Here is a 24966-nt window from a genome sequence, read left to right on the forward strand (position 1 = left end):
CTCTCAAACCCCACCAGCCCTTGGTCACCACTAGTCTACTTTCTGTCTCTGGACATTTCGTATAAGTGGAATCATACAATAATGGCCTTTTGTGACTGTCTTTCACGTAGCATGTTTTCAGGGTTCATCCATGTTGCAGCGTGTGTCAGTACTTGATTCCTCTTTATGGCTGAGAAATATTCTATTGTATGGATGTACCACTTTTGTTTATCCATTCATCAGTTGATGAACACTGGGGTTGTTTCCACTTTTTAGCTATTATGAGTAATGGTGCTGTAAACATTTGTGTACAAGTTTTTGTAGAACATATGTTTCAATTCTCTTGGGTATTCCACCTAGGAGTAGAATTTCTTGGTCATATGGTTAATTCCAGGTTTAACTTTTTGAGGAAATACCAGACTCTTTCTATAACATCAGCAGCGTTTTACATTCCCACCAGCAATATACAAGGATTCCAGTTTCTCTATATCCTCACCAACACTTATTTTCTTGGGGGTTTTGGTTGGTTGGTTTGTTCTTTTGATAGCCATCTTAGTGGATGGGAGGTGGTATCTCGTTGTGGTTTATATTTCCAATTCCCCAGTGAGATTAATGTTGAACACCTTTTTAGATGCTTATTGGCCATTTGGCACATCTATTCTTAACATGAGCTACTTAATTATTGGTCATATAATTGGTTGCAATTCTTTTACGGTGGGGCCTTGTCTCTGAGAAGTAGTAATCTCTCTTCATATTAGTAGAACTGAAATTATTGTATTTCCAAATTAAGTAAAAAATTATTACATATAGCATTTGTTGGACTCCTTTTTCTCAAATTTGTTTTCATGATCTTAAGAAAATAAATCTGAAGAACATTTCATGGTAATAGCGTTTAGAGCAAACTGTGTAACAGTATGCCAGATAGGCTTTCTATATGCGAGTGCTTATAAATCACAAAAGTTGCACACTTCCTGGCTTGGATCCACAAAGTGGAAAATCTACTGCACTGTTTCTAATTGTTAAATCTACTAGTTTGCCTCTATTCCTTTTTTTAAAAGAGCTACTGTAAATAAATTGTTTACCCTAAAATGTTAGAAAAGTTTTGAACAGAAAAAAAAAAAGCTTCCTTTCCAGGAACTGAGAGAATGGTCTTCTAATTAAGGACAGTAAGTTTGCGGCTCAGTATGCAGAAAGCATGAGATTAACATTTAGTTTGCTAGCCTCGTAAGAATATGCAGCACAAAAGAATGCCTTTTTAAAAGTTTACCTTTTGATTTGTGATTTCTTGGAAAATCAGTTAGCTATGTTCTCTTCTCCTATTCATTCACTCAACAAACATTCATTGAGCAACTCCTAAACAACACCAAGAGTAATTGGCGAATAAATTATATAACAAGTTTCTGCCTCAGAGAGTTGACATCAAGCAACTTCAACTATATAAACCTAACTGTGAACTCAAAATTCTTGATGTTCTCATTTTTTTAAAATTGTGTAATTACTTTAAACTTCCTCTATGTAATTCTACAAAGAAAGCCTTATCACATTTGTCATGAATAATTATCTAAAATGTGGAAATAGATGAGTTCATCATATATTTTCTGAGTGTAGCACTGGGCATTTTCTAGTAGCCCACCTGACTGGGGATAATCTGATTTTCTAGGGTGTGTACCTTTGCAGTGGGTTCTTTTATTCTTGAATATACCAACCATTATTTGACCTCAGGGCCTTTGCAGTTGCTCTCTCCTCTGCCTGAAATGTTTCTTCCCTCAGCTGTTAGTGTTTTATACACACTCACTTCTTTTAGCTCTCTCCCAGCAGGGTGGCCAACCATTCTAGTAGAACGTGAGCCTTTCATTTCTAACACTGGGACAGTCCCATGCAAATTTTGATGGTTGGTTACCTTACAACTAGGCTCAATTGCCACTTTAGAGCTGTAGTTCTTAAAGTGTGATCTGTGATCCACGGGCGTCCCCAAGACTCTTAAACGAGTTTTGTGAGGTCAAGCTATTTTCTTAATAATACAAAGCTATTATTTTGCCATTTTCACTGTGCTGATATGTACATTGATGGTGCAGTGGCAATGGTGAGTAAAACTGTTGGCACCTTAGCACAAATTAAGGCAGTGGAAACAAACTACTAGTAGTCATCGTATCCTTCATTGCCACACACTCACACTAAAAAAACAAAACCCACCAGTTTCACTGTATGCCCTTGATTAAAGTGTAAAAAATATTGTTTTGAAACTGACCATGGTGTGTATGTGATTTTAATATTGTGTGTTGAAATGGAAAGTTCACATAAAGTACTGTATTCCAAAATACAGTGATGGTGTCAAGGGAGAGTATTTGTATGATTGTCTGAGTTGCAGTATATGAACTAGCTATTCTTTTTCTGGAATACCATTTTTACTTGAATAGTTGACAGATAAGTGTAGTTATTTAAACTTGAGTATTTGGCAAAATTTTCTCAAAATGAATGAAATGACCCTGACATTTCAAGGCAAAAAACTGATATTATTATTTTGCCAATGATAATATTCAACCTTTCAAACAAAAATTAGAGTTTTGGAAGACTCAGATTTGTCATTGTAAGCTTGACAGTTTCCCAGTACTGAAAGACTTTTCTAATGAGTTTGTTGGTGATATTAATAAGTGTTATTTTTTAGTATTGTATTAAGAAGTGTATCAACATTTGGAGGATCTGAATAGTTCAGTGAAGGAATATTTTCCAGATAACCAGCACATAATTTTACAGAACTGTGCATGGATAAAAGATCCACTCAAAGCACAAAATAGACCAATTGTTTTTATTGTAACAGAGTATGAAAAATTTATTGAAGTGGTTTCAGATTCCACATTGCAACCAACCTTTCAGGAACTAACACTTACAAAGTTCCTTAAGAATATGCGTAATTGTTTGGAAAGGGCATTATTAAAATAACCCTCCCATTTCCAACTATACATCTATGTGAGGCCAGGTTTTCTTCATATACTTCAACCAAGAAACATATTGCAAAAGGTTGAATAAAGAAGCAGATATGAGAACCCAACTGTCTTTTGTTAGAAGAGATCTGCAAAAAATGTAAATGCAACTCTTCTTTTTTTTGTTTGTTTTGGAAAATATTATTTTTTCATAAAAATATATTTTAACATACAATGGATTTATTGTTATTCCTAAATGAATTGTTTTCAAAATTTCTCAGTTTTAATCTTTGATACTGAAAATATTTATAGATATAACTCAAAAATCATCAAATAAAAGTCCTCAATAATTTTTTAAGACCATAAAGTCATAAAGACCAAAAGTCATAAGATCAGAAAGTTTGAGAACGGCTGCTGTAGAGGACCCTCCCTTAGCTCCATATATAAAATAATATGACCTCATGCCATCAGTATCTCTATCCTTTATTCTGCTTTATTTTTCTTTGTGGTACTTAATTTCTCTTGATATATTTGTATTGATCTGTTTACTGTTTGTCTCTGCCCAGTGGAATGTAAGCTTCACAAGGAATACATATTCATCTATTTTATTCACTACCGTTATTCCCAGTATCTAGAACAGTGCCTGAATCACAGTAGGTGTTAAATAAATATTATTGAGTGAATAAATTAATTTTTTTCTCTTAGAATTCTCTGTTTTCTGTTTTCCTTTTCTGTGAATTCTGCTTGTTTCATCTGATGGCCTTCTTACATGGTAGTACATTTGCATATGAGCTTTAAAATTTTTTATTGTGAACTTATCTTTAGCAGGGCTTTTCTTTCTTGGGAGTCCTACATACTCTCTTGATAAAAAAGATGTTCCTAAGGAGCAGTTTCACTGCAGCTGCCAGAACCTTGCAGATTTCATTTGTTCAGGACCAGTTTTCATGTTAATTTTTGAGCTCAGGATTTCTGAACTGCATGGCTAGGAGACATTTGAATGTCACATCCATGAACAATTCAAGCTTGGGTTTGGGGTTTCTTGGGTGTGATTCTTCTTCCACGTATGGATCAATGGAGGCAGCTCACTTTTATGCTGCATCTCCAAGCCAGTGGATGGAGTTTTGTTACTCTGCTTGCATAGCCAGCATGGGCACTTTTTTTTTCTTGCAGAAAACAAAAGCAACAGTTCAGCTTGAAAGAGTGATAGTCACTGAAGTCTTTATACTCCTTCCCCTGCCACATTTCCAGGCTGAGAGGTAGTCCCTGCCAGCAGTTTCCTTCCAGGCATATTTTTTTTTTTTATTGAGGTATGGTTAATTTACAGTGTTGTGTTAGTTTCATGTGTGTGTGTGTGTGTGTGTGTGTGTGTGTGTGTGTATATATTATTTTTCAGATTCTTTTCCATTATTGGTTATTGTAAGATATTGAGTATAGTTCCCTGTGCTATACAGTAGGTCCTTGTTGTTTACCTATTTTATATATAGTAGTGTGTATATGTTAATACCAAACTCTTAATTTATCTCTCCCCTCTTCCCCACTATCTCCTTTGGTAACCATAACTATCAGTCTCATTCTTGACATGCTTCCATGTCTTGGCTATTGTAAATAGTGCTGCTATGAGCACTGGAGTGCATGTGTATTTTCAAATTATAGTTTTCTCCAGATATATGCCCAGGAGTGGGATTGCAGGATCATATGGTAACTCTAGTTTTTTAAGGAACCTCCATACTGTTTTCCATAGTGGCTGCACAAATTAACATTCCCACCAACAGTGTAGGAGGGTTCTTTTTTCTCCACACCCTTTCCAGCATTTATTATTTGTAGACTTTTCAATGATGGCCATTTTGACTGGTGTGAGGTGATACCTCATTGTAGTTTTAATTTGCATTTCTTTAATAATTAGAAATTTTGAGCATCTTTTCATGTGCCTGTGAGCCATCTGTATGTCTTCTTTGGTAAAATGTCTATTTAGGTCTTCTGCCCATTTTTTGATTGGGTGGTTTTCTGATATTAAGCTGTATGAGCTGTTTGTATATTTGGGAAATTAATCCCTTATCGGTAACATCATTTGCCACGTATTTTCTCCCAGCCCCTAGGTTGTATTTTCATTTTGTTTATGGTTTCCTTGGCTGTGCAAAAGCTTATAAGTTTAATTAGGTCCCATTTGTTTATTTTATTCCTAACTTTATCGAATGAGCCCAGTATTTCCCTTTGGCTTTGACTTTGAGTATTATTTGGGCATTTTTAAAACCCTAGCTTCTGTTGCCTGTATCCAATCTCAAAGATACCCCTTGGACTTGAATTCTAGCGTGATGATTTCTGGCATGATTATTTCTGTCTCTTGCTTTTTGGCTTACCTATGTAAATGACATATATTTTAAGTTAGTTATGTTTTATCCAGCATTTCTCTGTCTTTGAATAGAAAGTTGGTCTTTCCCATATTTGTCTGGATTGTCACATTAACCAGAATTCTTCACTGTAAAATACCTTAGTGCTTCAACTTCCTCATTCTTTTTTTTTTTTTTTAACATCTTTATTGGAGTATAATTGCTTTACAATGGTATGTTAGTTTCAGCTTCACAACAAAATGAATCAGTTATATATATACATATATTCCCATATCTCTTCCCGCTTGCGTCTCCCTCCCTCCCACCCTCCCTATCCCACCCCTCCAGGCGGTCACAAAGCACCAAGCTGATCTCCCTGTGCTATGAGGCTGCTTCCCACTAGCTGTCTACCTTACGTTTGGTAGTGTATATATGTCCATGCCTCTTTATCGCTTTGTCACCGTTTACCCTTCCCCCTCCCCATAGCCTCAAGTCCATTCTCTAGTAAGTCTGTGTCTTTATTCCTGTTTCACCCCTAGGTTTTTCATGACATTTTTTTCTTATTTATCTTTTGGTCAATCTATGTAATTGTTCAAGTAATTTTTCAGGAAGAATATGTGCATGAGCCTGTTTTGTTTCTTTTTTCTTCCCTGGTTGCTGTAGAAATTGTTTTTTTATCCTCATGATTCCAGATGTGTGCACAGATAAACAAATTTGTGTATCTGTCAATTTTGTCTAGTCCAGGGATAAGTCTCCCATTTTAACTGTAGATGTTATATTCTGGTTTATTTTTCAAGTACGCTTATTTCTTATAGCTTGGATCTTTGTTCTCTGTTCTCTGAATCTATTGTCTTCTGTTATTTGCTAGTTTCAGCAGTATTGGACAGTTTTTTTTTTTTTTTTTTTTTTTTTTTTTTGCTTTACGCGGGCCTCTCACTGCCGTGGCCTCTCCCGTTGCGAAGCACAGGCTCCGGACGCGCAGGCCCAGCGGCCATGGCTCACGGGCCCAGCCGCTCCGCGGCACGCGGGATCCTCCCAGACCGGGGCACGAACCCGTGTCCCCTGCATCGGCAGGCGGACTCCCAACCACTGCGCCACCAGGGAAGCCCTGGACAGTTTTTTATACTTTATATCACCGATTCCATCTTTTGCAGTGTTAGTTCTATTATTTAATACTCTCTGCAAATTTAAGTTCTGTGTTGCTGTCTTTTTTACATTTTTAAAAATTTCCTATCTTTTTATCTCAGCTTGTATTTTTTTCTTATTCTCTTATGTCCTTGCTTGCTCTTGTTTTTTAGTGGACTTATCTTTGTTTGCATCCTCTTGACATCAAGTAGTTGATTAACAAAAAAAAATTTTTGTACTTTGTAGAAGAATTATTATAGGTGTATTAATACTCTTTCTCCATAATCTGTCAGGCACTTCTCTTTTTCTCTTCTGTGACGGTATTTTTGTAGAGTGTATGTTGTTATTCTGTGAGAACTGTTCAGACTTATGTTTTGCCAACAGTTATAATATATAAATTGTTCTTTGTCCCATTCTTGTTTTCTTGAGTTCTTGAAGAATGAACTGTCTTCTTAAAACTAAAACTGTTTGACAGGTTGATGTGAATATCCCCAACCCAATTTCTAGTGTTATTATGGAATACTGGACTGAGGTGTGATCTTTTCTTGCTTGTGTGCCAAGTTTTCTTATTATGAGGAGGAAAATGTATGTTTTAAAGAATCTGTGACGTTTTATAGATCTTCCATTAAAAGCAGTACATGAAAAATCACTACCCTCAGCATTACATTGTTTTATATCCCGACAGAACAGGAAGATGTAGTAATAGGTAAGGTGAGGTCCTGCCTCCTAAGTTGCCAAATTGCACGGAAGTCACCTTATTTCAAAGTAGCTCCCCAGCGAGAGTCTTTCAGATTAAGAAGTATCATTACATGGGCTTCTCTGGTGGCGCAGTGGTTGAGAGTCCGCCTGCCGATGCAGGGGACACGGGTTCGTGCCCTGGTCCGGGAAGATCCCACATGCCGCGGAGCGGCTGGGCCCGTGAGCCATGGCCGCTGAGCCTGCGCGTCCGGAACCTTTGCGCCACAACGGGAGAGGGCACAACAGTGAGAGGCCCGCGTACCGCAAAAAAAAAACAAAAACAAAAAAACAAATATCATTACAGAATGTTCTTGGCCTATCAGTATTTGTACTTTACCCTTCTTTCCCTAATCAGATTAATATCTAGCTGAATCAGCAGTTCTCTAGAAATGGGAGGGGTTTTTTTGAGGAAAAGGCGAAGAAAAATTTTGGAGATGGAGGGTTACTTTGAGAAGGGTAGATGTAGGTTATCTGTAGACTTTGGAACACCAGATGGGTTCAGCAAAGGTGTATGGAAACAGTCAAAAGCAAACTGGCTATTCACAGCTGTGCCTGTGATCTCGATGCTGCAGGAAAACTTTCTCATATAGCCTTTGGTACTTGTGTGGTCTTATGAATTGTTATTGCCTGAATTAATACTTCAAGATAAGTTGAAAGGTTGCCTACCTCAGCTTCTTTGATTAAAATTAGTTCCATGACTTTAAAATATAGTCCAGTTTCCCTTGGTTAAAATTCGAATCAATTTCACTCAAGAGAAGACAGAAAAGCAGAAGGAATGGGAGATATGTGACCATCACAGTAGGAAAGTAGATCAGGCTGTCACTCTAAAATGTTCTTTTCCTCTTTATTCTGAGCTCCCTCTCCTCTCAGTGCTTGGTTATGTCCCCACTGGAAGAGTTGATTATATTCCTGGGAAATTCTGAGGATCTTACACCATTATATTTGGTGAACGTGCAGTTTTTTGTTTGTTTTTTGCTGAATTGAACTAGCTCTGTTATTTTAACTCTTCATAAAAGTAATGCCTGTTTATTGCAATATTCAAAAGATAGAGATAGGCAAAAAGCAGAGTGAAAACCACCTATAGTTCTGCCATATAGTTAATATTTTCATAGGTTTTCTTTCAGAATTGTTTAAATGCATGTATTTTTTTTTCTTAAATGATTTGCTTTTTTCCATTCACTATACCCTGGGTATATTAGTAAATATATATCTAAATAAGCAGTTTTTAATGGTAGCATAGTAAATGGCTATACCATATTTTAGTTAACTAGTTTTCTATTGATAAATATTTACTATTACTATTAATAGTTACTATTATTAATATCACTGTGATGATACTTTTATACATACATCTGTGTGCACTTATGTTTTTAGGATAAAGTCCTAGTAATCAAATTGCGATGTCAATGGGTAGATACAGTTGACCCTTGAACAACATAGGTTTGAACTGCATGGGTCCACTTATGTGAGGATTTTTTAAAATAAACACAACAATACTACATGATCCGATTGATTGAATGTGTGGATTAGAACTGTGGAAATGGAGAGCTACCTGTAAAGTTATATGCAGTTTTTTTTAAATAAATTTATTTATTTATTGGCAGCGTTAGGTCTTTGTTGCTGCGCGCGAGCTTTCTCTAGTTGTGGTGAGTGGGGGCTGCCCTTCGTTGAGATGCGCGGGCTTCTCCTTGCGGTGGCTTCTCTTGCTGTGGAGCACGGACTCTAGGTGCGCAGGCTCAGTAGTTAGGGCTGGCGGGATCTAGAGCACAGGCTCAGTAGTTGTGACACACAGGCTTAGTTGCTCCGTGGCATTTGGGATCTTCCTGGACCAGGGCTCGAACCCGTGTCCCCTGCACTGGAAGGCGGATTTTTAACCACTGCACCACCAGGGAAGTCCCTATATGCAGATTTTTGACTGCAGCAAGGGTCAGCGCCCCTAACCTCCGTGTTGTTCAAGGATCAACTGTACTTTTAAAGCTCTTGATAATTTCCAAATTGTCCTCCAGAAAAGTTCCAGTTTATATTCCCACAATATCACTATTTGTACAATAGAAATTATTGATTTTTTTACAAATACAAGAAAAATGGCATCTTTTATGGTTTTAATTTGAACTTTTTAGTTTACTTATATTTTTTCATTTGTTCAGATTGTTCATATTTACTTTGTGCTTTGCCTATTTATATGCTTTCCTTGTCTTTTTCTCACTGAATTCTAGCTTTTTTTTTTTTTTTTTTTTTTGCGGTACGCGGGCCTCTCACCGCTGCGGCCCCTCCCGTTGCGGAGCACAGGCTCTGGACGCGCAGGCTCAGCGGCCATGGCTCAGGGGCCCAGCCGCTTCGCAGCACATGGGATCCTCCCGGACCGGGGCACGAACCCGCGTCCCCTGCATCGGCAGGCGGACTCCCAACCACTGTGCCACCAGGGAAGCTCTGAATTCTAGCTTTTTATGTGCTATAGCTATTACCCTTTCTTTGTCATTTGTTGCAAATTTTATTATTTGTAGCTTGGTTTTTTATGATTTTTTTAATCAAAATTTAGAATGTTTATGTTGCTAGAATTTTTAATCCTTTTGTTTGTTTCTGAAATTCATTGTTTAAACAATGTCTTTTTCCAGTACTTTTACAGTTTTTTTTCTTTAATATTTTAAATTAAAATGATTCTCCATTTTTGCCTGGGTAAATGTCACATGTTTCTCATTGACTATGATATATATGTGTGTGTGTGTGTGTGTGTGTGCAATATATATATATATATATGTGAAACTGTATATTTGTGTTTGTTTTTAGATATTCTATATTATTCTGTTAATCTATTTGTTTTGGCACCAGTATCATATTCACTTAATTACATTAACTTTAAAATATCTTTGACCCTGTGGAGTGACAATTTTTTTTTTCAGGAATTTCCTGATTCTTTTGTTTTGTTTTGTTTTGTTTTCCTAGATGAATTTGAGATCATTTTTTCAAGTTCCAACAAAATAAAAGTATTGGGGTTATAATTAAGATTATACTAAGTTCATTTGGGGAGAACTGATATATTTACAACTCTGAATCTTCACATTCAAGAATATAGCATAAGGGCTTCCCTGGTGGCACAGTGGTTGAGAATCTGCCTGCCAATGCAGGGGACACAGGTTCGATCCCTGGTCTGGGAAGATCCCGCATGCCACGGAGCAACTAAGCCCGTGCGCCACAACTTCTGAGCCTGTGTGCTAGAGCCTGTGAGCCACAACTACTGAGCCCGCATGCCACAACTACTGAAGCCCGCACACCTAAAGCCAATGCTCCACAATGAGAGAAGCCACTGCAATGAGAAGCCCGCGCACTGCAACAAAGAGTAGCCTCCACTCGCTGCAACTAGAGAAAGCCCACGTGCAGCAACAAAGACCCAACGTAGCCAATAAATAAATAAATTTATTTTAAAAAAAAGAATATAGCATATCTTTCTATTTATTTATACCTACTTTTATGTTCCTCAATGCAGGCTTTTTCATATAGGTCCCACATACTTCATGTTAAGTTTATTTGTGTTTTGTTTAGTTTTTGGTGTTGTAAATGGGATCTTTTCCATGCTTTTTTCTATTTATTGTTGGTAAATAGAAAAAATACTAGTTTTTGGTATTTATTTTGTTACTAACCTTTTTACTGAACTCTTCTCTATTTCTAAGTTTCTCAGTAGATTTTCTTGGATTTATTAGGTACACAGTAATCACATTTGCCCAAACAAACAAAAGAGAGAGTGAGAATTGTGTGCCAGCTTTTTAAATAATTGTTATCTCTTGTTCCTATTCTTGACATATTGCATTAGTAAGAACTGCCAGAACAGACATAAATAGCAGTGGTCTTATCAGGCATCCTGATAATCCTTAATGAAAAGATGAGAGATGAGCCAAGACTTGACTGAGATGAAGGAATGAACCATGAGGAACCTGGGGAAAGAGATTTCCAGGCATAGAATATCCAGTGCAAAGGCCTTGAGGAGAGAGTGAGGCTGGATGTTCGGGGAATAACAAGGAGGCCAGTGTGGCTAGAGAGGAGTGATTGAGGAGGAAACTGGTAGAAGATTAGATTAGAGAGGGAATAAGAGTGCAATCATGTAAAGCCTTATAAGCCATTAAAAGGACTAATATTTACTAATATTGAACCTTCCTTGCTTACTATATTAGGATTACTGTGTCATAGTGAGTTATTCTTTAAGCATTGCATCTGTGGTTAAGAAATGTATTTATAAAAAATAGATCTATTTTTTAAAAAGTTAATATCTGCAATTGATACAGTATTCATTGATGTACTCTAGTGTTGAAACATCTTTATCATAGTCATAACAAACGCATTCTTTCCCCAGTTGCTGTGATTACGAATGTGAAATCTTCTGCCTAACTTTCATGATGTTTTCTTATGTAGTGTTGCCTGTTTTACTCTTGGGCAGAGCATTTAGTCAGCAAAATACCAGTTCCTAAAGCCTGAAATTATTTTAAGCAACAGCAGCCACAACAAAGTGTAGATTGTACTTTGCTTACTTGGACCCAAACATTAATTTCAAATCCTCAGTCATTCTCAACTTTCAAGTTATTCTGGTAGAAAAATACCTAAGGGTGCCCAAGCAGCAAGAGTGGTGCAGTCACAAATCACGGCTATGCTGAAAACTGACCTAGTTGACCAGATAAGTCAGCTGACTGGGGAAACTATAAGCTCTTTTGAAAAATCAAATATCCCAGGAAAAATAGGACAGGGAAAGGGAAAAACAAATGTTTATTTCTGAGAGAAGTAAAATTAACCAGAGTGTTGGCACTGTTACAGTTAAAATTTTCCAAAACAGCAATATTTTCTGACAACGCTTGGCTATTTGATTCTAGCATATAACTTTAAGGCTGCGTGCAAATATTTTCATTTCATTTGTAGTCAGAGGAAGGAAAGAGATTAGAAAGAGAAATTTGAACCTTCCATCCTTTTCTTTTTATCATTTGTAGCCCCTTGAGATCCCTGGGTAATTTAGCAGATACAGCCAGTAGTTTCTTAAGTTTTTATTTATCATGGATGTCCAGGCTACCATGGATATAAGATAGTGCCTCAATTCAAACCTGACTCAGATAAGTTCAAAAATATCTTTTTAAATCACAATTTTACATCTCTTCTAGTATCTTCCCAATTCTGATTCCTACCCATCACTTTTGAGACAAAACAAAGGTGAGAGAGATTTCTGATGATAATTTACTCTGTGAAATGACCTCATCTTGTGATCCTATCAACATCTTCAGGTTATATTTGGAATATTTATACATCAGTAGGTCTGGTTTTCAAAAGCAAGAATGTGAAAAATAATTTAAGAAATGAATTGTGATAACAGGAAGAACAAAAGGAACAATGAGAAACACATTCTGCAAATAGGTGGTCTTGAAAAGCTTTTTTTAGTAGTGAGAGTTAATAACTTATAGTAGAGTGGAACTGGATAAATCCTAAGGCGTTTGTCCCATTAGTTCCATTAAAATAGAAGGTCTAATAATATTAGACCCCATGTAGTTTCTGCAACCATAACTTAACTGCCTTCCTCAACTTGTGAGTCAGCGTAGGCAATCTCTTCTTTCTTGGCCTTCCTAACTTGAGCTTTTCCAAAGTCCTGCTTCTTTCTCTATTACTCTCTTTTCCCTACTTGCCAATTCCATTATGCATTAAATGTTTTCATCACAGATCCTAAGTAAATTTAAAAATTAATGTTACTGTAATCTTTCTGTAGTTATTGATTCTCTGGGGCTTTTTAGGTCTTGATTAAAAGAGGAAAATGTGTGAGTAAAAGATAAAGACAGAGTGTAAAACAGTAAGAATGAAGAGTACACCAATAATAAGAATGAAAACAAAAAAGTAGAAAAGACCTCAAAATGGATAATTTACATAGAATTTTAGGGAGGAGGAAAATTATAGCTCTACCCTTCTTATAGATCTTTTGAACAGCAGTCTGATTTTCATTTGGGGTATATAGGTTTCATCTTTTCAGGTTATGGTAAAACATTCCAATTAAATGCCAATATGTCTAATATCTCTCCTTAATAATTGTTATTTTTCCTTTTAAGAAAGAAGACATGAGCTCAGTGATAACTATAGGTCTTAGTGATAGCTGGAAACAGAGCACCTTAATTTCTGAGTCCTTAACATAAGGCTTTTGTGAATTCGAGTGATAAATTTGCTTGTGTTATTTTAAAATTCCTTAGTTTGATAAATAATATTTTCTCCATTTTTGGTTTTCAATGCAGGTTTGACTACAGATCAGTGGTAGAAACAGAATCAGAATTTAGGAATTTTGATTCTGAAAGGCATATTACATGAAATACCTAATTGGATTAAACCAAAATTTATCCAGCCTGATATTTGGTCTCAAAGCATTTTTGTAAACATTCATGGTATTGTTCATAATTGCAACTCAGAGCTAGGAATATACTGCAAGCAACCTTTTCTCAATAAATTCTGATGGACCTAGTATTTGGTAATTTTTCTCTCTCTTAAACTTATATACTTTCAATTTATGCTGTTGTCAGAGACTGAAGTCCCTTTTTAGTACCAAAAGTATCTTTTTACTACTTTGAAATAGTTCTAATATTTACATATTAGTATCATGATTTAGAAGCAGTAAAGTCAGAAGACCTGAATTTTAGTCCTGGGTTTGCCCCTAATTAATTATATAACCTTTCTTAAGGTATTACTTCTCTAGAACTCATTTTATTCTCATTTATATAATATATACTAAATAGCACGGAAGTATTTTCTTATTCAAAATAAATGTGATAAAATTCATGATCATACTCTTGTTCACCATTGTTACCAGTTTCTATATAATTTTATAGATCAGACCATATGTTTTCTAATTTCTGTCTTCTCAGACAGTAAAATACTAACTGCCCATTCTCCCTTCCCCCAATTTTGAAAGTATTTTCTGAATTCCTTTGGTCATGTAAATTGCACCTTTCTAATCTTTGTTGATGTCTTTCTTAAGATAAAGTTGATGAAATCAGCACCAAGTGCTGAAGGTATGGGCAGATGGGCTATGATATTAAATAAATTTAAGATCATATTTTCTGTTTTATTTCAGCTGCTTTCTTTTTAATGCCAGTATTTCTAGGGCTTTTTAGCCATACCATTTCAAAATGTCTTTTAGGCCAACCCTTTGCCTCTGGACTAAACTATTCCTAAGCTCTTTATTATTCAATATCTTCTGGGACAGAGATTTCACAACCTGTCTCTAACCTTGAGGAAGTTCTTAACAGCTAACATAAATCATGCTTTCTGCAATTTCAGTTGAATTTATTTCCTTTTCCTTTTCTCTGTGGAGATGGGAACAGCCCAGATTTGAAGTGATGGTTTCTTATGAGGGCCAGTACTGAATGTAGTGGAAAGATTATTTCCAGTCTGGCATCATTTTTAGCTTTTATATATTAAAGCTTCCTGACTTTCATTTCAATGTTCATGGTCTCAAGAGATGCTATTCTTTACAGCCCAAATGAAATAACAGTTACATATCTAATATTAATGTTTATTTTATCCTTTGCTAGTTAGAACCAAATGAGGTACTAAAATAAAAAATGAGTTCTCAAAACCCATTTGAAGACTTTAGCAGATTTGTGTTGTATTTGGTATAACTATAGTCATGGGACTAGGTTTTTGCCTGTGGTTTTTAGATTTTATCTCATAATTTGATTATTCATGATTTATTCATCCATATCTTTCATGTAAGTGATGAGAATAGAAATTTGTTCTTTAAAACAGCTGTCTTAAAGCAGATTTCAATGTGTGTCATCAAAAAGCTTTAGTACCTAAGGTACAAAATGTGCTAGGTATTAGAAAGGAAAAAGTAAACATATTCTCTGCCCTTGAGGCGCCTATAGTCTTATTAGGGGAAGAGATTATAAAAATTATAATTATAAAGCATTTATAAAATAATTTAAGATAGAGCATATAAAGTAAGAGGTTTAATGTGAATTTTATTTTGCATTTTAAAGATTAATGTAAAAATTTTATACTATACAGATCTGTTCTATTAACTGAGGTACCCTAAGATGTCTAATTGTTTCATTCTGATTTCTGTTTTTTTTACTTTAAAGATTCAGCAGTTTTCTGAAAAAGCCTTCCTCTTACAGCTTTTGAAAACTCATGAAAATGCCTTAGAAAGACAGTGCAGTGAAATTACAAGCCAAAGGAATATGCTTCTTCAAACGTTTGTAAGTCTCCAGCCACTTAGAAAAATTTATTTCACTAACTCTATCAAAAAGTATTAAAATATACTTAGGTGTACTTTTAGAAAAAATTATCCGTATGCATATTGGCAGATAGTCCTGTTCAGATATGGAAAATTATTAAGTGCTATTTTAAACCAGTTGGTAGAGTAATATAGTTTGAAAGAATTTTATTGGCAGCATGCCGTATAGAAATTATTTGCAATTGTAATAAGCATAAAAGAAATAGTGAAATTGATTTGAATTGCTCAGGCTTCAAGACCTTGGTTTTAATGCTTTTGAAAGGCAGAGAGGTTCACACTTTAGGCATATTAATGGATGTGGGTGAAAAGATAGATTTTGTTTATCTTTTTATCATAAGTCAGAGCCAACAGACTCAGTAGTTTTAAATGATAAGGACAGTTTAGGAATATGATTTGTAACTAACTGACATTTTGAAAAAAATGCATTTTAAAATATTAAAAATATATATCTAAAGTCAGAATCAACCACCAAATGGTTATGAATGACATGGCCAGTTTCCAAATGTAGCTTATAATTAGTTACATTTCTTAGAAAAAAAATAGGAAAATGTAGTTATGTTTAGGTTCTACCATTGTCAAAAAGTTTAGGTACTAGCATTGTTTAAAGTTTTTGTAAATTCTTATTTCTACTCCATATTGACATTGCATGAAATGTAGCTATTATTTAGAACTGAATTTGAAATGAATATATAATTTTACCTTTATTGTCTAAATTTTAAAAGGTTTTCTTGGATTTCCTTTTTTGTTTTTCTTTTTTATCCTGTAAGACAGTAATTCCTTTGCGTGTAGACTTTCATTTTCAACTTTGGTCATTTAATTATTTTACCACCCATTTTGCAATGAAAAAATGGCATACATGGCTGTAAGTTTAATTCACAAACAAATGCAAACATAATGATGGGTGGTAGAATTTCTACCTCAATAATTGTCCTAAAACATTAAGGGTAAATCTTTCACATGAATATAGTTGGTTGTTACTATGTAATAACTTCAGTTTTTTAATTAATATTGCTGGAGTAGTAAAGCATTTTAATCCCAGGAAGTATAATTTTCTATTTTGTTGTTAATATTTCCAAATGATTGCATTTTAAATCACTAAGGAAAAATATTGTTGCAATTAACACCTATATTTGTTCCTTTGTTTCCATTTTTCAGGAAGCTACAAAGAGAAAAGTGACAGAGGAGGAAGAAAAATTTATTAAGGAAATTACAGACTTCAATAATGAGTATGAAATAACAAAGAAACGAGAGCTTTTGATGAAAGAAAATGTCAAGATTCAAATATCTGACTTAGAAAACGAGGCAAACATTCTGAAAATGGGTATGAATACATAGTACCACCTCATTTATCTAATATTATTGAAAGTAACTTATTTTGAATTAATGGTTTTTCCAGAAATCTAACTTTTTCATAAGTAAATTGGGTTATTGCATAGCTATTCTTTTGCTTTTATCTTAATGGTATGTATCTTTTATTGTGAGCAGTCTCAAATTCTTTAGAAGTAGATGTGACATGAGCATTGGTCATTTATTTAGCAATCAAATCTGTTTACTATCTGTTGTGTGTTAGCTACTCTTTTAGGTCCTGGAGATGTAAAACTAAAAAGTGAAGGGATCAAATCCATAAGCAAATGTTTATAGTAAAATGTGATAGAAGCTATAATAAGGGTAATACTGTTGCTGTGATCCTCATTTTACCATCAATCCAGTTTAAACTAGGAAACACGGTTACACAGCGAGGTAGGGAGAATTTCATTTCAGAAACAGTAGTATGCAGGTTATTGCAGTTTGTGATAAGATCCTGAACTAAAGAAGTTACCAAAGAGAGGAGACAATGAATTAAAGAGATGTTTAGGAAGAATGATAGGGCTGTATCACTGATTAATGTAAACAGATATATAGAAAGTCAAGCATGAATCACAGTTTTCAAACTTAAGAGATTGGGTAGAATATGGTACCAGGAGGAAGAGCAGAGGTGGAAGTGAACTATAGCCTTTTCTGGACAAAAAGATTAAGTTTTATTTCAGGTAGTTTTAGTTAGAGATGTCTATGGGATAAACAGGTGGAAATGCCCAGGTAGCAGGTGGAAATTTGGTCGTGAAGCTGATAAGAGAGATCAGAGCTAGAGTATTGGGTTTGGGAATACAGAGGAGTTGGTGACATAATTCAAAGGGAACATGTAGAGGGAACATAGAGGAGGACCAAAGACCAAAGGCAGAAACTGGGAAAGCATAGCATTTAAGGAAAGGAGGAGAAGAAGAATGAGACAGAGATGTCAAAGAAGGCAAGGGGAGAACCAGCAGAGAGTAGTATGTGATTTGGGGCAAGATGCTTAAGTTTTCTTTGCCTCAGTTTCCTCATCTGTAAAGACAGAGGATAATAATAATGACCTTAACAAGGTTGTTGTGAGGATTCAATGAAATAATATTTAAGTACATAGAATGCTACCGGGAACATAATTAAATCCTTAAAAATATAGGGATTATAGTTTTTAATTAGTTTAATTTTATAGATGAAGGAAATGAGGTTCTCAGAGATAAATTGCTTTGGGTAGAGATTGTAGGACAGAAGTTCTTAACTATAGGCACACATCTGGGAATTTTTAAAAAATATATTAAATGCTTGAGTCTCATGTCAGATTTACTGAATCAGGATATGGAACATAATTTTTTAAGTCCCTTAGATAATATTCATGTTTGCTGCTATTTAATGATCACAGGTGTAGAACACAAGTTTAAATAGGTATTAACCTTAGGAGATACTCTAAAACTACCTTTCTTTAAAAGGTCATGGATATGACCACTTCTATTCACGATAGTATTGGAAATTCTGACCAGATCATTTAGGCAGAAAAAAGAAACAAAAGACATGCAAATTGGAAAGGAAGAAGTAAAATTATCTCTGTTCCCAGATGGCATAATCTTATAGGTAGACCACCTAACAATTCCACAAAAAAAACAAAACAAACCAACTAGCAAAACAAACAGCTTAAGCTAATAAATACAGCAAAGTTGCAAATTAGTTGCATTTCTATGTACTAGCAAAGAGCAGTCTTTCAAGATTCCACTTATAATAGCATCAAAAGGAATAAAGTACTTAGAAAAAAAATAACCAAGGAGATTAAAGACTTGTACACTGAGAACTATAAAACATTACTCAAAGAAATTAGAGAAGACCTAAATAAATGGAAAGATATCCCATGTTCATGGGTTGGAAAATTTAATATTGCTACTATGGTATTATTATCCAAAATAATCTATAGATTCAATGCAATCTCTGTCAAAATCCCAACAGCATTTTTTTCATGAATAGAAAAACCCATCCTAAAATTTGTATGGAATCCCAAAGGATCCCAAATGGCCAAAACAAGAGCAAAGTTGGAGGACTCAAAATTCTTGATTTCAAAATTTAGTAAAATGCTGTGGTAATCAAAACAGTGTGATACTGGAATAAAGACAGACATATAGAACAATGGAATAGAATAGAGAGCTCAAATATAAACCCTTGTGTCAAATGATTTTTGATAAGGGTGCCAAGACCATTCAATGGGAAAGGACCATCTTTTCAACAAATGCTGCTGGGAAGACTGGATACCACATGCAAAAGAATGAAGTTGGGCCCTTACCTTACACTATGTATGAAAATTAACTAAAAATGGATCAAAGTCATAAACTTAAAAAAATAGTGAAGCTCTTAGAAGAAAACATATGGGAAACACCTCATGACATTGCATTTGGTGATGATTTCTTGGATACTGAAAACACAGACAATAAAAGAAAAAATAGATATACTGTACTTGGTCAAAATTAAAATCTTTTGTACATCAAAGGACACTATCAAGAGAGTAAAAACACAACCCACAGAATGAGAGAAAATATTTTCAAATCATATCTTTGATAAGGGATTAATACCCAGAATATTAAAAAAAAAAAACCCATAACTCAACACTAAAAAAACCGAACCAAACCAAAAAAAACCCAGTTAAAAAATGGGCAAAGGATTTGAATAGACCATTTTTCCAAAGAAATGTCCAGTAAGCTCATGAAAAGATGTTCAACCTAAATAGTCATTAGGGAAATGGAAATCAAAACCACAATGAGATATTGCTTAACACCCATTTAGGATGGCTGTTATTTTAAAAAAAGTCAAAATCTCCACAACATGATATTCACACTGTTCAGGATGCAATCCAAAATTCCTTGACCTGTGAAGTATCAGTGAAACATGCCCTAATGTCAAAAGAAAATAATGAGATGCCAGAACCACAGTGATCTAGATATTGGAGTTAAAAACTTGATAGCAGCTTTATTAACTATGCTCAATGAGTTAAGAAAAATGCACTTGTAATAGATGAAAAGATAGGTAATCTCAGCAGAAAAATATAAAATGTAAAAAAGAATCGAATGAACATTTTAGAACTGAAAAATACAATATCTGAAATTAAAATGTCACTTAATAGCAGAATGGAGCTGACAGAGGAGCCAATGAACATGAAGCTGGATTAATAGAAATTGCCCAATCTGAAGAAGAGAGAAAAAATTGAAACATAAAATAGAAACTCAGGGACCTGTGGGACAATTTCGAAAGGTCTAACATGCAAATAATTAGAGTTTCTGAAGGAGAGAGGAGACAGAGTGGGGCAGAAAATATATTTGAAGAAATCATGGCAGAAAATGTCTTAAATTTGCTGAAAAATATTAATTCATAGATTCAAGAAGCTCAGCAAATCCAAACAAGATAAATTCAAAGAAATTCATGCGTAGGGACATAATAATAGTGAAATTGTTGAAAAGCCAAAGATAAAAAAATCTTGAAAACAGGGAACAATTAATCGAATGACCATGTACTTGTCACTAGAAACCATGAAGTCAAGAAGATAGTGGAATAATGAAAGTGTTGAAAGAAAAGTAAATCTCTATATCCAGTGAAAAATCCTTCAAAAGGTAAAATAAAGACATTTTCAAGTAAAGGAAAATTAAGAGAATTCTTTGCCACCATGACTGAACAACCATGACTGAACAACAAGAAATGTTAAAGGAAGCTCTCCAAGTAGAAGTAAAAATGACACCAGAGACAAACTCATATCTTAATTAAAATAATCAGAAATGGCAAATAAAATACAAGTACCTATGTTTTCTCTTAATTTTAAAAAATACATATGATTTCTTAAAGCAAAAAATATATTGTCTTGTGGAGTTTATAACGAATGTAGAGGCAATTTGTATACATGTATGTCATATGCATATATGACAACTATAACATAAAGAAATGGAAAGGGGGCCTGGTAAGTGTATCTGTACAGTTCTGTATAACATTCAGAAAACCAGGAATAGAAGGGAACTCCTCTATAAAAATGACAGAGAAAAAAGGTCCTTGATGCCACAAATAATGTAGGAGCCCCCTATTTTGTGTTCTTTCTTTCAGAGATATGAATTTATTTTAACAGATTTGCTTTCCTGGTGCTTGATACTGTTGGTTCTTTATGCTTTCAAAATGTCTCTAGGGTTTCCATATTAAATTTAATCTCCATAATGGCAGGTACTTCGTTTTGTTTAATGCTCTATCTCGAACAGTATAAATTAGATAATTATAAATTGATGACTGCTTCAAAAGGAGAAGTACAAACTGATATGAGAACATGTAAGGGAACCTAACCTGGACTAGGTAGTTAAGGAAGGACTACCTGAGCAAGTGACTTTCAGACTGAGATCTGAAGTGTCATAGGGATTAGCTAAATGAGAGGTTTGGGTCTAGATGTCAGATAGTTAGATATTTAACTTAAGAGCTCAGAGAGAGGTTTGGGCTAGAGCTATTAAATTTGGGGAATCACCCAGGGAGAATGTATTGAAAGAAAATACTAGAACTCTGAGTAACACCATGACTTTCAAGAAGAAGAAAGCCAGCAGAGTGTGAGAAAGAGCTTCGAGAAACTTAGGCACATTCAAGAAAGGATACATTGCTCTGTGAAGTTGGGATCACCTAGGGGAGAGAGTATTTGAGGTTGTATTTGAGAATATTTGGCAAAGCTGCCAAACTGTCAACCATAAGGACTAAGAAGCAGCAGTTGGATGTCCCTGGTGATCTTTAGGAAAAGCAACAGATTGAGATAATTAGAGAAGAAGGGCAGAAGCTGGGTTGTAATGAGTTGAGCAGTGAGGAAGAGGAATTTGTGACCATGAGCATAGATAAGTCTTCGAAGAAGTTTCTCTGCAGATAAGATAGAAAGTCCAGTAACCCAGGAGGATGTGAGGTCAGGGGAGGGATTTTAGTGGGAAAGTGGGATTGTCCTTTTTTCATTTTTCTTTTTTGAAATGGGACATATTTGAACATATTTAAATATTGATGGATTGGAGCCAGTAGGGAGGTAGAGTTGAAAATTACAGAAAGAAGCTAAATTCCCAGTGAAGATGGGTAACAGTACACAGGTGGTGGGACTGGTGGTGATTGAAGAAGAAAACAAAATAAAATAAAAGTTAAGAAACAACCTACATGAACAACGACAAGGGCCTCTAATAATCTGAGTATGTTATCTGTACTTTTATGAATGTATTTGTGTGGTAAAAATCTACTAATGAAATTGCTAAATCAAAGGGAAATATTAAGAGACTTAATACTAAATTACACTCCTTATAGCACTGAATTAATTTTCTTACCAACTGCATAGGAAAGTGCCTGTTTTCCTAAATTATTATCTCCTACCATTACCAATCTGGGCATTATCAATGACTTTAATCTTTGCCAATCTGACAAGTCAAGATGTTATTTTCATTGTTGGTTTAATTAGCATTTCTTTGATTATTCAGTATGTTGAATTTATCTGAATTTATTGACCATTTATATTTTTCTTTTTCTGTGAACAATCTGTTAATATTCTTTGTTCATCTTTATGTATTTTTATTCTTACTGATTTATATGAGCTTTTTGTAAATTAATGAAGTTAGCCCTGTGTCATGTGTTATAAATTTGTGTCCTAGTTTATTGTTTACCTTTGACTATACTTGTAGTATGTATGTATGTGTCTCTGTGTGTGTCTGCATATGTCTGAATGCCATATAGAAAGTTTAAACTTTTGCAGTCATCTTCATCAATCTTTTCCATTATGGCTTCTGGATTTTTGTCTCCATCTTAGAAAGAGTTTTACTGTTAATCATGACACCAGATTGAAACTTTCTCTCTTTCTTCTCCTTCTCTCTCTCTCCCCTCTTTTTTCTTTCCCTCCCTACCCTCTCCCTTTTGAGATGATCATATATGCTTTTCCCACTTTAATCTATTAACATAGTGAACTTTGTTAATAAATATCCTATTATTAACCTTACTTAGCTGTGGTCTCTAATGTTTTCTTTAAGATTTTTGCATCAGTATTTATAAGTGAGATTAATCTTTTTGTGTGTGTTATATTGACTTAACAGAAAGAATGTAAAAGCTTTCTTCTTTCTTCAGCTGGAAAAAATGTAAATACTAGAATTATCAACTCCTTCAAGGTTCAAAAGAATTCACCTGTGAAACTGTTTCTGGTGACTATTTCTCCCTGTTGGTGCTGGTGGAGAAAGGAGTTACTCAAATTTTAAGCATACTAGAGCCATTTTCTTCTCAGAGCAGTTGTAGTTTCCATTTGTCTTCTGTACCGTCAGTGGTTGCTCTTCCACTCCCTTTTCTAATTTGTACCACCGTGTCTCTTATTTCCTGATACTTGATTTTTCTCTGCTCTCTTCCTTCTTCTGCTGGCTGTCCCCTCTGACCTTTCCCATTGAGCTTTTAGACCATAACTGTGGTTAGTCAGCCAGTTACATTGGGTTTTGAATAATCTTCATCTTCATCTCTCCATAGCTATTTTATTATTTTCTGCTACTTAGAGTTTTCTTTCCACTGTCTGATATCTTCCTTGATTTATTAGTTTTTAACTTCAGATGTGGATGCTATTCTTACCCCTTGAAGTTGCCAAAATATTAACACCCATATATTTTTAGAAGGAATTACTAGTTCTGGACTATTACTGTGAGCCTCTTAATTTAGTTACATTATGTTTTAAAATATCATGATAAACATAGCAAACCAAGTTCCTCAACTTGTTTTGCCAGCCCTACACAACCTAGTGGTTCTCCACCTTCTAGGGATACGTTATGTGTATGCGTGTGTGTGTGTGCACACACGTGCATGTGTATGTGTTATAATATTACATAGATGTCCTGGGAAGGCCTCACTGATGAGGTGTGTTTTGAATAAAGCCTGAAAGAAGTAAGAGAATGAGCCAAATGAATATCTAGGGGAAGAGCATTTCAGACAGCAGGATAGCTGATATAAAGCCTACAAAGGGAGATTGTGCCTAATCTGATTTTGAGGGAAAACAAAGAGCCTAATGTTGTTGTTGTTGTTTTAAATTTATTTATTTTTTATTTATTTATTTTTGGCTACATTGGGTCTTCATTGCTGCGTGCAGGCTTTCTCTAGTTGCAGTGAGCAGGGGCTACTCTTCGTTGCAGTGCGTAGGCTTCTCATTGCGGTGGCTTCTCTTGTTGCAGAGCACGGGCTCTAGGTGCGCAGGCTTCAGTAGTTGTGGCTTGAGGGCTCTAGAGCGCAGGCTCAGGAGTTGTGGTGCATGGGCTTAGTTGCTCTGCGGTATGTGGGATCTTCCCGGACCAGGGCTTGAACCTGAGTCCCTTGCATTGGCAGGTGGATTCTTAACTACTGCGCCACCAGAGAAGTCCCAAGAGCCTAATGTCTTTAGAGTAGAAGGAGAGGTCGTGAGGTCAGAGAGGTGACAAGATACAGCCACTATGGAAAACAGTACGGGGGTTCCTTAAAAAACTAAAAATAGGACTACCATATGACCCAGCAATCGCACTACTGGACATATACCCTGAGAAAACCATAATTCAAAAAGACACATGTACCCCAGTGTTCATTGCAGCACTATTTACAATAGCCAGGACATGGAAGCAACCTAAGTGTCCATTGACAGATGAATGGATAAAGAAGATGTGGTACATATATATACAGTGGAATATTACTCAGCCATTAAAAGGAATGAAGTTGGGTCATTTGTAGAGTTGTGGATGGACCTAGAGAGTGTCATACATAGTGAAGTAAGTTGGAAAGAGAAAAACAAATATCTTATGTTAATGCATATATATGGAATCTATAAAAATGGTATAGATGATCTTATTTGCATAGCAGAAATAGAGACAAATGTATGAATACCAAGGGGGAAAGGGGGAGTGGGAGGAATTGGGAGATTGGGATTGACACATAAACACTATTGATACTGTGTATAAAATAGACAAATAATGAGAACATACTGTATAGCACAAGGAACTCTGCTTAATGCACTGTGGTGACCTAAATGGGAAGGGAATCCAAAAAAGAGGGGATATATGTATAGCTGATTCATTTTGCTGTACAGTAGAAACTAACACAACATTGTAAAGCAACTATACTCCAATAAAAATTAATTTAAAAATAAGAACTCAGATCGTTTAAAACCTGTGGGCCATTCAGAAAACTTTGGCTTCTACTCAAGTGAGATCAGAAGTCATTGGAGAATTTTGAGCACAGGAGTGAAGGGTCTCACATATGTTAATAGGATTTCTTTGGCCTCAGTTGAAAATACACTTAATGGAGGTAAAAACAGAAA

At 35.1% G+C, this 24966-nt stretch overlaps 1 protein-coding gene across 1 annotated transcript in view; it reads left to right on the plus strand.

The window, feature by feature from the left end:
- The window catches only part of CCDC172 (coiled-coil domain containing 172), a 53231-nt gene that overhangs the window by 12409 nt on the left and 15856 nt on the right, over positions 1-24966 (plus strand). Inside the window, exons 3-4 of the mRNA XM_033420964.2 lie at positions 15181-15297; positions 16491-16656. Of these exons, the coding sequence (XP_033276855.2) occupies positions 15181-15297; positions 16491-16656 (283 nt within the window). The remainder of the gene's footprint in view (positions 1-15180; positions 15298-16490; positions 16657-24966) is intronic.

This window comes from Orcinus orca, chromosome 14, assembly GCF_937001465.1.
Source record: "Orcinus orca chromosome 14, mOrcOrc1.1, whole genome shotgun sequence".
NCBI classification, from domain to species: Eukaryota; Metazoa; Chordata; class Mammalia; order Artiodactyla; family Delphinidae; genus Orcinus; species Orcinus orca.